Source organism: Salvia splendens, chromosome 4 (genome assembly GCF_004379255.2).
Source record: "Salvia splendens isolate huo1 chromosome 4, SspV2, whole genome shotgun sequence".
Lineage (NCBI taxonomy): Eukaryota > Viridiplantae > Streptophyta > Magnoliopsida > Lamiales > Lamiaceae > Salvia > Salvia splendens.
In genome coordinates this window covers 28426326-28443499 of record NC_056035.1, presented here as the reverse complement: position 1 = coordinate 28443499, position 17174 = coordinate 28426326, and the positions used below count along the sequence as shown (strand labels likewise).

Sequence of the window (17174 nt, the reverse complement as noted above, 5' to 3'; positions counted from 1 at the left end):
CATGCACATCTTCAATGCTTCTTGGAACTCCATTCTTGGAACTATATTCTTCTTTAATGCTTATTGATACTTCCCCTTTTCTCAACATATACCTCAAGGTATCAACACCTCCAGTTAAATTAAAATTCGTATTAAATTTGGAGTACCGAGAAGATATCTTAAAATTCACTATACTACATTGCAATGCTCAGTAAACCAACTGAATGAGTGCAAACCGACTTAGCCTTCTCCATATAAAATATCTCATTGTACATTTCTTCCGATGGCCACAATTTTCTTTCTTTTTTCTGTCTCTCAATATGCTTATTACAAGTATTATCTTCACTGGCCCCAAATATTTAATTTTGAAGAACTTACTCAACTCTTGCTTCAACTGAAAAATTCCAAAAACACTTACAATGTGCATATCATTAGAATAAAATAATAGAGTGAACTAAACTAATAGTCTCTGATCTTGTCAAAAAATGCACAAATAGTCCTTAAAATAATTTTATATCCTTTTTGATCGTTAGAAATTACATTTTAGGTACCTGTCAGTCTTTTATACCCCTCTGCATTTGAAAAACTCCTAAATGCCATGGAGGGCATTTTTGGTATCTAGAAATTACACTTTTGACACCTCTTCAATCATGCAATTTTTTTGGACACACACAAAAGCACCTTTTGAATTAATTCACTTAAATTTTTTAAATAATTACTTGAATAATGTATAGATTAAACTTTATAATGAAAAAATTACTATAGTTTATTTTAATATTTTTAGTAAAAAATGTTACTTGCAAGAATTCGTTTTAATTTATGTTAGATATGATTCACTTAAATTTTAATTATTATACTTAAAAAATATTTTTCACTATACTATAGTTAATTAACGTAATTAAAATATTTATTTTTCACTTAACTATAGGGAGTAACATTTTTTAAATAAAAAATTACTATAGCTCACTATAATATTTTTCCTTCTCAAATTTAAAAATTTAAGTTAAATTTTCTATAGTTCAGTTTAATATTTTTTATTAAAAAATATTACTATTAGATTTAATTTTTTCTTCGCATACAGATTGATTGAGTTGTATAATAAATACTCCCTCCGTCCCGGACTACTAGCACATTTCCTTTTCGGCACGGAGATTAAGGAATGAGTGTATAGCAAAGTCAACAATTGCGGCTGTAGGTGATAATTTTTACTAAAAATGGAAAGAGTGCAAATAACTTGGGACGCCCAGAAAGGAAATAAGTGCATAAATTAAATATTTGATTTCTTATTTAAATTTTTGCAATCATAAAGCATCAAATATTATTTAAATGAGGATTTAGTTGAGTTTTTAAAAGAAAATGATTAAGGAAGAAAAAATTAAAAAAAATTAAAGGGAGAGTAGAAAGGTCCAAAATACCCTCAAACATTAAGGAGCCGTTTGGTAGCTATGTTACAGTTAGATAGAAGGGCTTATCCGAGTTTAGTTGTGTGTTTGGTAGTTATGTTACAAATCCGCATGACCCGTGTTTTGTATCCGGCCCGGATAAAGCCCACTTAAAAGCCTATGTTTCAAGCAACAATGTAACTACTCATTTGCCTAGGTTACATATCTAGTCAACCTAGTTAGTTTTAGGAAAATACAATTTTACCCATCAATCTTATATATAGTCATATTTATATATACACTATATTTTATACAAATATATACTTTAATTATATTTCAATATAACAAAAAATAAGTAATGTAATTAATGATATGCAATAATATAATAAAAAATTAAACTATATAATTATTCATATAATTAATGTACGATGAGAAATGATACATTATGGTATGCTTGGGTGTTTTTAATTACATAAAATATATAATAAAAATAAAAGTAACAAATATAGTTATGGTCATATTTATTTAATTTCTCATTTTTAGCATTTTTACGTTTTCAGAAATGGTATGCTTGAATATTTTCATATAAATAAAATTATATAATAAAAATTAAAAATGAAATATTTAAGTTATGATTAAATTTATTATGTACTCCATTTTTAGCATTTTATAGAATAAGAAATGGTATGCTTGGATGTTTTTCATCGTCAACAAATTAAGGCAACATGAGGATATTTTAATCATTAAATTAAATTAATGAGGATAATTTTGACAATTCTAATTTTTATCTTTATTTGTAACTTGTTGTGCCAAACATCTAAATATGATAACTCACAATTATCCTTAGCTACCAAACACGCAATCAAGATAAATTAACTAATCGAAACTATGATTACTATCCTTATTTGTATCATGTCTAGTCGAAACATAACATGACTACCAAACGATGCCTAAATATTCACACTAGTGGTGCCTAGGATTACTTTAGTCTTATTGTACCAAAAATGATATAAAAATATTTTAGGGACCATTGGTGCATTTTTCAACAAGTTCAAGGACTACTAGTGTAGTTCACTCAAAATAATAAGATTGTAAATCACCATGGGAGATTTTTCAAACAACACACAAAGGTCACAACTAGTCTTCGCGTAGCCTTCTTGTCTCATCACATACTCAAATGTTTTGTACCATTGTCTCGCTTACTTCAAACCGTACAACTCTTTTTCAACTTGCACACATAATACTCTTTACCTTTCACCCTAAATCCATGGTATAAATGTTTTCCAATCCGAGTCATGTTGGGGTTAGCAGCAAGCCTTGAATTAGAGATGGAGCAAATGGATGTAAGGACTGCCTTTCCTCATGGTGATTTGATTGAAGAATATTTCTTCAATCAAATCACCATGAGGAAAGGCAGTCCTTACATCCATTTGCTCCATCTCTAATTCAAGGCTTGCTGCTAACCCCAACATGACTTGGATTGGAAAACATTTATACCATGGATGAAAAAATCTCATAGTAATCAACTCCCTTTCTTTGACTGAAACACTTAACAATCAATCTTGTCTTATATCTTGGTTTGGAAGTTTTGTCTTCTTGTTTGTTTCAGTCTGTAGATCCACGTATTCTTCAAAGTCCTCTTAGCCTTCGGTAACGACATCAAATCAAAAGTGTTGTCCTCTTCAAAAGACTTCATCTCATCTTTCATTGCATGAAACCATTCTTATTTTCTTCAAAGTACTCGGGCCTTCCCTTTTCAGTTAAGAGCACATATCGTCGTGCAGCATCTCAATTTCAACTGCATTACCATCTTTGGTGTATAACTTGGATCAATATCAACGAGGTCATCATGAGAGTGAGAACCTAAACTCTCCGATAGTCTAGTCTTCACAAAACACAACATCAGACCTTCGTATGACCTTTTCTCAGTAGAATCATACAATCTGTAACCAAACTCATCTTTGTCAAATCCAAAGATGCACTGCCTTGCTTTAGCATCTAACTTTGACCTCTTATCTCTAGGAACATGAACTTATGCTTTGCAACAAAACACACTCAAATGATCATAAGAGGTGTTCTTCCATGTCCAAACATTTTCTGGAACATCACCCTGCAAAGCAATCATAGTATTCAGATTAATAACATAAGCAACAACATATAAAGCTTTTTCCCAAAATGATTGTGGAAGTTTCGATTCCAATAGAATGCATCTACATGATCCATGAACGTTTTATTAATATTTTTGCCAACCAATTCAACTGAAGCATCTTTTGTAGAGTCTTTTGGTAATCCCTTGTTATGAAACTATTAGATTACACGCCTCACTAAACATATACTCCATGCAATTATAATCAACTAGTGTAGCTATCTATATAAGTGATCCATGTTCCACTGAAAACTGGAGGATATCTTTATATTAAATCAATCATGGTGCATCTATATCTATTCCAATTTTTTCACATATCATCGAAACTAACTGATAATATGATATTATCGTCTCATTCTATATAATAATATCTTTCGCACGTGGTAGATCATGTGTTATACCCAAAGCTGGGAATTGGACCATTTTTCTATTTCAATATAAACCCAAAAACACAATCACTCATAAAAAAAATATAGTACTCCCTTTGTCCCAAGATAGTTGAGACATTTCTTTTGAGCACAATATTTAAGAAATTGATGTGGTAAAGGTTAAAGTAAGAAAGATGAAGAGAGAGAGAGTAAAGTACGAGAGAATATAGATTTTTTATCAAAATAGAAAATGACTCAACTATATTGGGACAACTCAAAAAGGAATAGTACAACTTAACCACCATGGGACAGAGGAGTATAATAAAACAACATTAGACTGGATACATTCTCAAGCATGACGTCGATTAATAGCGACCAGCGACAGATGGAAGAATTCTCTGCGTCCAACAATTGGTACTTACTGACAACGTGCGAGCAACATGTTGCTCCTAGTCCGACAACTGGGTCCACCACTTCCCCGGTAGACTTGCCGTCGCCGGCTAGTACTGTGAGTAGTACAACATCACTAAGAACGAGTCTGTCGCCCAACGTGCTGCCCAAAGAAGTACAGTCCTGGGAAGACCTTGTTTCTGGCCAAGAACTTTGTCGACGTATCTGAGTTTCCTATCATCAGAAACCAGCAGGCCAGTAAAGTGTTCTTGGAGCGGGTCGCCGCAAAGTTTAACACTAGTCGACCAGCACGAACGTCCGAGCGTGACTACGAGAAGCTTCAGAAGCACTGGAGTCGCGTTCAGAAGGAAATTTTAAGGTGGAATGGCAAGTGGGCTAACATGGTCCGGATGTGGTCGAGTGATAACACTGAGATGGACCTTGTGGCGAAGACACAAGAAGTTTTACCTTGCCGGAAGAAGCACTTCAAGTACTACAACATCTGGAGGATTCTCCAAAGGAGCCCGAAATTCAGCGGAGTGGCAGGAAGTGGGGCACTGAATAGAACCAAAGTTTCCGCCCCCGAAAACTACTCTACGAGCGATGGAGGTCCTACAATCGACCTCAACATAACAGACGAAGACGTCTTCATGTCATCCCCCAACACTCAAAGCCGTCAAATAGGGACTAAAGCGGCAAAGAGGAAAGTGAAAGGGGAAGGCCGCCGCTACGAGTCAGTCTACTATGCCGCCGCAACAACCCAACCCTTCGCTAGATAAGATGTATAACTCTATGTAGGCGATGAGTATTTCATTGCAGTTAGGTCATCTGAAAGATTTGGTGGAGAAGGATACTTGGCAATGTCGGAGTTCGAACTCGAGTTGCACAATGAGATGATCGACTTTCTTCGGAAAAGTAGTTCTTTTTTCTCTAAATTTTTTAGGAATTGTAATTTTTGAATTTTTAGGACTTGTAATTTTTAATTGGTTTGTAATTTTTAATTTCTCCGTATTGTAATTTTCAATGTGTTCTATTTTACGAATTAAACAGTTTTTAGTTGTGAATAGTGCAATTTAATGGTTGTGGCTTAGGTGGGGTTCGTAGGATTGTGCGAGTTGGCAAAAAAATTAGAGGAACGGTGACGTGGAGTGGACTTGGGAAGTGGGAAGGTAAGGAGATAAGTGTTCCGGCTGGGAAGCTCACGAGGTATTTTTCTTGTTCTTGCTTTGGAGCTTTGCTTATCATATTATCTTATCCCATCTGCATAGACGCATAGGTTCAGGATTTTTTTGGAATTTTGCTACTTAAATATCGGTCCATTTAGCCTCAATGGACTTTTCTACTCTTTTAGGTGACACTGTCACTTTAATTAACAGTGGACTCAAAGAATTTCACTGGTGCAGGGAAAATTGAATCTGGCGCTCTTCTTTAAACTTTTGCTAGTTTTTTATGTTAACTCAGTTTAGCAATTTTGTAAATTGTGTGCATATTTAATGGGTTTCTTGGAAAGCTAGTTATATGATCAATTTTGGAGGATCAGCAAAACCAAGCAGGTGTAAGTAATGGGTGATTAGAAAGGTTTTAGAAGAAAAAAAATGTTTGTAAAAATGTTACTTCCTCCTCCCTTACTTGTCACTAGTTTCCTTTTCCACCATCGGTCAATAATTGTCACACTTACTTTGTTCTCTTTTTTATAATGGACCATACAATCAACTAACTCATTTTCCTTACATTTTATTGCTCCATCCGTCCTTGATTAAATGTCTCATATTTGACCGCCACGGGTTTTAAGAAATTATTTGACTTTATGTAGTAAAGTGGGTAGAAAAGTTTGTGGGATGTGGAGCCTTTTTTATATACTCCATCAATCCCATAAAAATATGTGCACTTTCCATTTTCGTCTGTCCCACAAAAATATATGCATTCCATTTTGATAGTTATATCAATTGAATAATGTAGGTTCCACTATCCACTAACTCTACTTTAACTATCATTCTTATCATCTCTCTTACTTTACCAATTTTGTTTTAATTCTCGTGCCATCTCATCCGCTCATATTTTTATGGGACGGATGGAGTATTAGTTTTATAATAAAATATGAATGGAATGAGTTAGTGGAATGTAGGGTCCACTTATTAAATATACTAAAAGTAAAATGGGACGTTTATTGGCAGACGGACGAAAAAAGGAAAAATGGGACATTTAATGGTGGATGGAGGGAGTATTAAACTAATATATAAAAGTAGGATTCACGTTTTACTAACTTTTTCAACCTATTTTCTATTATAATTTTTAAAACTCGTACCAGGTTAAAGTATGACATTTAATGGTGGATGGAGGGAATACTTTTGAAGGGCCAATGTCGGTTTAGTCCCTGCAACTATTTCACATGGTGCTTATTGATCCCTTAGTGCCTTTTGAAGTATTGGTATTTGAGTATCATAACCATGTGTAATGTGTTAAAACTTAAACCTTGAATCCTTTATTATTACAGTGATCATTACATGTACGCTACTTTCTCCCCTGCTACTTCTGTATTCCTCAGTTCCTCCCTTGTTGTAACTTCATTTTGTCTTTGTTCATGGTTTGGCGTAGGTTATGAAGCTGATCAAGTGAGTCTTGCTTTCTTTCTGGATCATTTCAAGCATCTGAAAGTTTCAATAGTTTTAACTTCATTGTAGGGTAACTTGTGCAAGCTTATATGGGATGATTCATGTTCAACACCTTTCGTGCTGAAAAAAGAAAATGGTCTTTCGCTTTTCAGCCTATCTAACCATCTCTCCCACCTCGTTCTCAGCTTCCATTGCGAGTCCTCTTACTAGTTTCGGTGAAGCCAAAGTGGGCGATTGGATGAACAACGTAAATTGAACTTATCCCGATATTATAAGCTTGTGTTTGATCAGATCATCCGAATGCAACTGTGGATCACAAATGCTACTACTTCTTTTGGTGCATTTATTTGTACTTGCAAAAGTTGGTCCAGTTTAAAAGTTGTAGTACTATGTTTGTGTTTATTGAGGAACATTCCCTCCAAAGTGCATGGGGTTAATAGTTTGGAATATAGGAAATGTTTGCAGCTAGATGTAAAGTAAATGGTAAATGTGTAATTGTTGCTGAAAAAACAAGTTTGTGAGCAGTAAAGCAAGAAAGAAAATGAAGCTAGTGAGGGGAGGGGCGCCAGGCAGAGGCAGTGAGCAAACAGAGATCCTTCCAGCCGAGCTTGAGGGCGCCGTTGTCTTCGACCAACGTGTATCCGTCGGACGGGAACATCCCCAGCAGGAGTGTAGCTTGCGCGGCAGCATTGCCTGCCAGAGATATACCCTTGAATCCGGACTGCTCAAGCTTCTCCCTCCAGTTGTTGAACTTGATCTCTCCCCTCCTCGATGGCCCCCCAACGCTCAACACGTTCCTTATCTCCCTCGACAACAGCTGCTGCTCCACGACATGCCTCTCCTCGCTCTCCTCCCCGTAGCAAGCTCCCAGCGAATCAAACAGTGCGGAGTAGTAGTGGATCGCCTCCACGAACCTCCCCAGAAATGAACCCGCGTGGCTCAGGTCCTGCTCCACGACCGTCACCACCTTGGGAGATAATCTGCATTACACATCATGATCAGATCAACCATTAACTGAGACCCTGAGAAGACAGACGTATAGATAGATGGATAAGTACCGGTGCAAGAGGCCGAGGGTATTGGTGTTGGAGCCAGTGACATCGTAGAGCGAATGCTGCAGCCAGTGGACAGCAACAGCCTCTCTCTTGCTGATATTCAGTTTCTCAGGGTTGAGGTTGCCGACTTTATCGGCGAGGGGGCAGAACTCGAACGGCAATCCCAATTTGTCCGCGAAATCGGATAGGCGCTTCCCGGTGGCTTGGAGGGCCTCGGTGGAGTTTCCCAAACCGGTGAGGCGGACAAAGGGAGGTCCACCGGGGCGGGAGGCGAGTATGTGGAAGAGGCCGGGCCACTGGAGGCCCTGCATTATGTCCAGATCTATAATGTGGACTCTGTCCTCCCTCTCCAAGGCCTCTTGAATTGCTTGGTTGGCCGTGAAGTGGGAGAATTTCACCAAGGGGCTGATCCCGTTGAAGACCTGAAACGCGGAGGCGAGCTTCTGGGTGTGTGGCACAGTTGGCAGCGCGGCGTATATTCCCAAGCAGGAGCTGACTATTCTGGCGGACATTGCCTCGGAGAAGTAGGCCGCGACGCGCTGGGCGGACGTTCCGAATGGGGTGGCCACCTGGGAGATCTCCAGGAGCATCCTGTTCGCCTCCTCCAGGTTGTCGGCCGATACCGCCTCGGCGCACTGGAGGAGGAGGGTTAGAAGGTGAAGTCCTTGCTCGTCTTTCTCTTGTTGTCTCCGCTCCTCCCTTATGGTGGCTGATGGGCTCTTGTGCTGATTGGGCTGCTCTTCGGCCTCTGGTTGAATAGCATGGTCCATTGTGACAAAGGAAGAAGTCGTCGTCGTCGTCGTAACAGCAGCAGCAGAAGTTGGAGGCGGAGGCGGAGGCGGAGGCGGAGTCCGAGGAGGAATGTTGTTGGGATGGAAGAGAAAGTGGGAGCTGGGGGAGGACCAATCAGTCAAGGGGTCATTAGCAGCAAACCCCCCCACCTGGGTGAGCAATACATTGTTGTTGATTGGCTGTTGCGGCGGCGGCTTTCGGGTGAGAGAGCGGAGGCGCTGCTCGAGGAGGGCGGCGAGGTTGGGGTTGCAAGGGTGGATGATTTCTCTGACGTTGAGGATGAGCTGGGGGATGGAGACGTGGGAGGAGGAGTGGATGAGGTCCCGGATGATGCCGTCGATCGTGTCCTCCATCGGCGGCGCCGGAGGGAAAAGAGGGAGACCGGAGAAAACACACACGGAAGGCAAAGGAGAAGGAGAAGGAGAAAGCAAAGGCTGGGTGGTGGTTTCGTTGAAATTGGGTCTAGTGGAGTAGTTGGGGGTTAATGGATTAGGATAATTACTTGTGCGCCGACAAATTAGCCTATCGACGCCGTCCAAATCCATCTCCATCCCCATCTCCGACGCCGCCCTCTTTCGGACTAGCTTGCCGCCGCCGGTGGTACTCATTAGGGCAACCTCTTCAGCCTCGGACACTAAACCAAATGCTGCTTTCGCCGCCATAGATCTGGATTTGATCTATCCTTACCAAAATGGAGTAATAATTATACTAAGTATAATTTTGATTGATGATGGAGCAACACCATCCAACGAGATACAGCCGCAACATTGGGATTCTGTGGTCTTTAATTATACTAATAATTTTCTCTCACACACACACATACATACAAACACACACTCAGACACAAGAGGTACATACAAGTAGAAAACTACTAAACCCAGCACAGCCTTCTAGGGCTCGCATTGTTTTTATATAATGTGAGGGAGGGGTGCGTGATTTTTTACTATGAGATAATATAATTGTCGAAATTTGGAAGATGAGGAGGGAGGTGAAGAAATTAGAGTATTGATTGAAGGTGAGGTTTTTGATGGGACGATTTGATGATTTGAATCCTTTTATCAGAAATCTGTCTTGAAGCTTTTGACTTTGAGTGGGAAACTTCCAACTTATTAGCTTTTGCCATTTTCGATAATCCTGCGACATCGAGCTCGCCGATTTTCTCTCTCCCTTTTCATTTCCAAAAAAAACAGCTTATCTTTATGCTCCCTCGCAACAAATACTTTGAGATATAGCATTTAGAACTAAAAATAAGGACTCCCTCCGTATAATAATAAAAGATATCTTTCTTTTTGGTACGAAATTTAAGAAAAATGATGCTAAGTGAATAGAGTAAAGGAAGAATAAAGTAGGAAATAAAATAGTGGAGAGATGAAGAAAGAATATAGTAAGAGAGAGTAAAGTAAGTGAGAAAAAATGTGTTCACTTTTATTAAAAAGGGAAATGACTCTTCTACTATGGAACGTACCAAAATTGCAAAATGACTTCACTCCTATAGAACAGAGGGAGTAATTGGTAAAGTAAGAGAGATGAAAAAATAATGATTATATTGTTTATAATTTAGAAAACATTTCATTTTTTGAAAACTAAGTGAATATAAAACTTTTGGACACTGAGATTAAGAAATTAAGTTGAAAAGTAGTATGAGAGATTAATAAAGTAGGAAAGATAAAGAGAGAATAAAGTAGATGGTGGAATAAAGTAAGAGTGATTGAATGTTTTATTTTTTGTTAAAAAAATGAAATGTTTCAACTTAGTTGGAACATCCCAAAGAGGAATACAGACTCAAATTAGTTGAACTGAAAGAGTATATAAAAACAGGATACACATTGCACTAAACTTTTCCATCCACATTTCACTACATTTCTTAAATAGGGTAAATTAGGCATGCACACGGGTCGGAACCGCCGGTTCCGGTTCATGAACCGGCGGTTCAGGGTTCATCATTCCCATGAACCGGAACCGGCCCTCCAAGGGTCCCAGCATTTCTTCTCGTTTTAGTGTTTATTTCAACGAGACTATAAGTCACAAGTCACAACTTATAAGTTACAATTTACACTTAATGCTGGACTTGAGCTTTTGGGTTGAAAGAGAGTATATTAGATGATTCTCTTTTATAACTACATGTTCTTGGATGTGCTGTTCTTTCTTTCAATGTGGGATAAAACTCCTTATTTATAACTACATGATACATCTCCATCATCTTTATTTATATTAGTTTATATCTTAACTATCTTCTATTATTATAACTTAACAACAAATATAATTACATAAAGTATTATTCTTTAATTCTTTATCATTATCGATTTATTTACGTATAAGTTTATGTGTATATTAACTAATAAATACCATTATAATTTATACACATTAAGAGAATAATTATTATACAAATTGTATTAATCTAGTGATAATCATAATATGAATAATTATTTATCTATATACAAATCATATTACCCAATAATTGTTTATTCTTATCTATCAAGAATATATTCACAAATAATAATTTTATTTATATAAATTATACTACATCTATTAGAATAACAACTATTATACAAAATCATACTATTAGTCTACTACTAATATATAAACTATATTATACCACTAACAAATCATTCTTTAGTTATCTATTTTTATCATTATTATACCAATTATATTAATTGTTATATTTTTTCACATTTTAATCAATATATTGAGAAAAATAAACAACATACTTACATTTAAATCCAATTTTTTGAACACGTCCACATTCTATAAATATACAAATTATTAGCAACATGCAACATTCAAATTTAATTATACTATTCTAGTTGATGCTATTATTATCTATAAATTGGTCTTATAAAAAGAATCATAACAAAAATAAAGATAAAGTTAGTGAATAATAAAATATGGTAAAAAATAAAGAAAAGTAGAAAACAATAAAAGTTTTGTATCCCACATTGGAAAAAGATGAATGAATGATCTAAACATGTAGTTATAAAAGAAAATACTTCAACATATTTTGTCCCACATTGAAAGTGAAACAAAAAATATTCAAGGATGTCTCTATAGGTTTCTTAGAATTCTTAAAAGTGCACACATTTAAATCCAATTATTATTATTATTTGAACACATCCACATTCTATAAATATAGAAATTTTGAGTAACATGCAACATTCAAATTTAATTGAACTATTCTATTTGATTCTATTATTATCCATAAATTTGTCTTAGAAAATGAATCATAACAAAAATAAAGATAAAGTTAGTGAATAATAAAATGTAGTAAAAAATAAAGAAAAGTAGAAAAAAAATGAAAGTTTTGTATCCCACATTGAAAAAAGATGAATGAATGATCTAAACATGTACTTATAAGAAAAAAAAACTCAACATATTTTGTCCCACATCGAAAGTGAAACACAAAAAATTCAAGGATGTCTCTATAAAAGAGAAACAACCAAGAATGTTTTCTTATAATCATTGGCCCAACAAATAAATATGGGCTATTATGAAATTATTGTATTTATTTATTTATAAAAATTGATTTTTATATATAAAAATTGATTTTATAAATAATAAAAAAAAATTAAATTTTATTGAACCGGCGGTTCGAACCGGTGAACCGCCGGTTACGGTTCGTGATATTTTTGAACTTGAACCGGCCCACTTGAACCGCCGAACCACCGGCCGGTTCGAACCGCCGCCGCCGATTCTGGTTCCGGTTCCGGTTCATGAACTGGCAGTTAACCGGCGGTCCGGTTCGGTTGTGCATGCCTAGGGTAAATTATTGAGGGATTGAGGGAGTATTGTGTTAAGAGTCTCCTACTCCTAACGTGAAGATTCTGTCCAACTCACCAAAGTAACACACAATTTCGGCGCCTTCGTCGATGAAGGTCGGCGGCTAACTTTCGTTCTGACGCGAAGATCGTTCTTCGTCGGCAGAGATTTGGGTTTCAAGAGTATTCCGCAAGATAGTTGGGCAAATAATCCTTCATTGATTAAAAAGACGGAACAATGAATAGCCCTATTTATAATCTATGGACCCTAGGGTTGGTTCGACCTATCCTAAACCACATCGGGAAAGAACCAACAAAGAAAACCCGACGGAAATAATAGAAAATAAATAAATTCCATAATGACTAAAAAAACTACCAAAAATAATTAAATAACAAAAAAAAGACTCTAATTAACTAAGGAGTCGGTTGGGAGGCTTCAACCGATCCCTCGGCCTCAGCTCCCTGTCCGTCATTGCTGCCGTCGCCGGAGCCGGCGTGTCCGCCTCCGTGTCTTCCTCAGCCTCTGCTGTCGTGTCAGCCTCCGTGTCTTCCTCAGCCTCTGCTGTCGCTGCCGTTGTCCATCGACGACGGGGCTGGTGCATTCGTAACATATTGTTCCAACATACATACGCACACTTGCATATAGTATATTCAATATAAATAAATATTATATTAATATTTAAGTAGCACTAGCTTCATTAATAAAATATAAACATGCTTCAGCTTGCAAATATGTATTATTCATTTTAAAATAAAAAATTATATAAATATAAACATGCTTTAGCTTGCAAATATGTATTATTCATTTTAAAATATAAAATTATTGTAAATATATGTACATTTAAAATCACTGTAAATATTATATACAAAAGTGATATAAGTAGAGCACTAAATATTTATATTTCAAAAATATTTAAAATGTTTATTTTGTTACATAGAGAATAATTAAGATGCATGGATCAAATTATAAGTACTTTAGGATAAAAAAGACTTTAACACAAGATTAAAAATTGCTTTCCTAAAAAACGTTAAAGTAGTATGAACATAAATAATAATGAATCTGCGATCTTATCTGCTTCTCTTCCCCTTCACCAAATTGATGTAGAGAGAAAAAGTAATTAAAGTATTGTTAGTGGAGAATGAGTCCCACTGCATTAGAGAAGAAAATAATAATTAGAAAATACATATTCTTATGTGACAGACTAAAAATGAAATAACGCACATTCTTGTGAGAAGGATGGAGTGGTAATATTCAATTTTATGTGTAATATTTTTACAATTTTTAAATCCCAAATCTTAAATTCAGACAATCATAAATGCAAAACACAACCCAAATCCCTAACTATCTCATTTCAAAATCAATATATTAAATTATAGTAGAAATTTACAAATTTGAATTAACTATCGTAATTTTTAAATGTGCAAATTTAAATTGAATACATAAATATAGTATTGAGCCTCGTCTAGATAATTTTAAAAAACTAGATTCAACTGGAAATTAGAAAATATTTAATTTAATTTTACCGTTTCTGGTAATCTGATCTATTGATCATCTAGATCATTTTAAAAAGAGCATATATATAGCACATATTTAATTAGATTTTAACTTATATTTTCAAATGAAATAAGAAGTGATTACAATCCAGTATAATAGAAGTAAGTAAATTGGTAGTAAATGTTAAACTCTATGAAGGGGAGAGCGATAGCTGGTAAATATAGGTGCCTATTTTCTTATAGTGATGTGTATTTTGTGTGGATGGGGACGAGTGATCACGGAGTCCATTTTGTTCTTAGTTTTCTAACTGAGCTTCCTCTTCAAAGATTGTTGTGACACAAATTGATGCTAAACTTACAAATTTATTTATCAGCTTTTATTAATAAAACATTGTCCAATTATTTGAATAAGACAAAAATAAAAACAAAAACAACAAAGACTAACACACTAAGCAGAGGTCCACAATTCCACCATCTTCCCGAGCACCGCAACCGAAGATCCCCCATTCGCCATGGCTTCCCTCGCTTCCACGCTCTTCTTCTCCACCTCCCTCCTCACCTCCTCTGCCCCCTCCATCAGCTCCACCACCCGCCGATGGTATATTGTGTGCTAATATACCAACCATTAATGTCGCATCACGAATATAAATTAATCTACACTATTTACAGTAAATATCGTCTTATCGTTCCGCTATCATTGTGTTTGTTACGATCGTCTTATCCCAAGTTTATACATGTATTAAAATATACTAGTACTAGTATTTCCAAGCATTGGTTGTACAACCAAGAAGTCAAGTCAAGACCACAAAAATTTAAGATCTTCACAGCCTGACAGGAGAAAAATGGACTTAAGTTATAAATTTCTCTCTAGCATTTTGTGTAGTATGCAAAGTCAAATCAGACATCACTAAAATCATTAATTAATAACATCGTTTAAGCACCTTGAAATTAATTGGATAATGTGGTTTGGATCTAACAGTAAACTTCTTTCTGTATTTTATATATAGTACATCAAAACACATTTTTTATTATTTATTAGTTGATTTTACTATACAAATTTCACAATTTATTACTCCATAATATTGCCACACTTAGATTTACATAGTAAAACGTCCTAGACCCTTAGCGATTAAGTTTACATAGTAAAACATGTCCTAGATTTACATACTATTGAGATGGAAAACTCGTTACAAGTATTTTACTTTTGTTTTATGTGTTATTGTTAGTTCATAGGGAGGCCTAACCAATAGAACTAGGAGTTCTCATATTTATGTTACAACCTAAGATTAAAGTAAAAGAGAGTGAAAAAGAAAATAATGGTTGAATAGTGATAGTTATGTTAATTGATTGGTGATTAATGGAAAATAGAAGCAGTAATAAATGATATAGGTTCTTTGGTATCATCAAAATAATCACCTTTCAATAGCATTAAACAATGGGATATACCACATGCACATGCACGATGCATCTTGTATAGCCGGTGTCAGTTGTTTGAAACGCGATACTTAGAGTGTCCAACAATGGTGGCCTTCAAAGGCCACCAAATGTGGCCCGGCCACCATTCGTGGCTCTCTTGTGGCCTTCACAATGGTAAAAGTCAAAATTATAACAAAAATAACAAGGGCCACCAAATGTGGCCCTTTAAAAAAAATTAAATTTATTTTCTTTTTTAATGTTATTTTTTAATTTAACTATATTAAATTTTTGTAGACTAATAATTTGAGATCTAACATAATTTAATAAAGTTACGAATTATAGATAAATTTTCGTCGTATTTTTTATAGGGGAAAATTCTACAACGAAATTTTTTAAAAAACACAACATAAAAAGATAAAAAAACGTCACCGCTAACTACTCGGTGGCGTCATCGGAATCCGGCACATCTTCTTCACCTCCTCCACCGCCGCCGACACCGGCCCCACTGCCGCTTGCTTCGCCCGTCGCCGACCCATCGGAGAAGCCCAACTTCGACCTCAACCTAAGAATGAGGTCGTAGTACATCATCTTGGTGATAGGGTCCGTCGACTTCTCGTACAAGGACAAGTTATCCTGGAGTTGCTTCATCATCTGCACCTCTAGTGTTTGAGTCAACGCCGCGGTCGGTGGTGAAGGGTGCGGTGTCGCCGCGCTCGCCCGAGAGACTTGGGAAGCGGATCTAACTTCCCGGATGGCGGATTGTTAGCCCTGCGGGCGCTGGCTCTTCGACATTGTCGAGGGGGGCTCATCCCTCACAACGTCATTCAGGTCGAATGCACGTGAGTCGGTACCACTGCTGTAGGTGTCGTCGGCCCCGATTTTTGTCCACTTCCCAGTAGGACCGGTCTCATCGTCGCAGATCGCCTTGAATTGAGGGGAGTCTCGGAGAAGCATGTATTCATTCCAGTAGGTGAACTTGGGCCAGCTTTCAGTATTAAACAACTGATATGATAACGCCCGTACGTCGGCTTCGCTGCGGCCGCTTTCGGCATTCTGGAGCTGTCTCTCGTAAATGTTCCTGAACCTCTTCACAGCTCTACTGATCCGGCCGAACTTCTTCCGGATCTGGCCTTCATCACGTCCGGCACTGCCTTCTGGTTTGAAGCTGTTGTACACCGTCAGGAAGCGCCTCCAGAAGCAAATGTCGGTCTGATCCGTGCTGATGACCGGATTCGTCGTGACCGCCTCCCAAGCCCGCGCAACAGCGAGGGATTCGTCGTCGTTGTACTTCTCGCCCGGCCGATCACCACCACCTCGGCCACCGTCGGTGGCCGGCTCTCTGTCTCTGCCTCTGCCTCGCCCGCCGCCGATGGGCCCATGCTCTCTGCCGCCTCGCCCCCCCACCGCCACCGCCTCGCCTTCCACCGCCGCCGCCTCGCCTTCCACCGCCGCCGCCGCCTCGCCTCCCACTCCCACCGCCGCCGCCTCGCCCCCCACCACCGCCGGTTCGGCGACCCCCGGTGGGGGCCTCCATCTCCACACTACCGGATGTCGGGGTCTCCGGTGTACCCATCAATTGTTCCCATGTGAATCTATCAGATTCAGACAGAGGAGACGGGGAGTATTGGAATTGGGAGGATTGGAATTGCTGGGACGGGTTGTTGATCGCATCCATATTCGGTCGGTAGTCCCCGAACCCCGATGGTTGGCGAACCAAGTTCCTCTGCTGGGATGGCTGGACCCGGAATTGGGGCGAGTGCAGACTCCACGTCTGATTGGGGAAGTTGC

General features: G+C 37.6%; 1 protein-coding gene across 1 annotated transcript; it reads right to left on the bottom strand.

The window, feature by feature from the left end:
* Positions 1-7324: 7324 nt before the first annotated feature.
* On the bottom strand, positions 7325-9891 carry LOC121799697 (protein SCARECROW-like). Its single transcript, XM_042199144.1, has 2 exons — positions 7936-9891; positions 7325-7857 (listed from the first exon to the last, which is right to left on the bottom strand). Exons 1-2 carry the CDS (start codon positions 9384-9386, stop codon positions 7425-7427), a joined length of 1884 nt encoding a protein of 627 aa, XP_042055078.1. The 5' UTR covers positions 9387-9891; the 3' UTR covers positions 7325-7424.
* Between the last annotated feature and the right edge of the window lie 7283 nt (positions 9892-17174).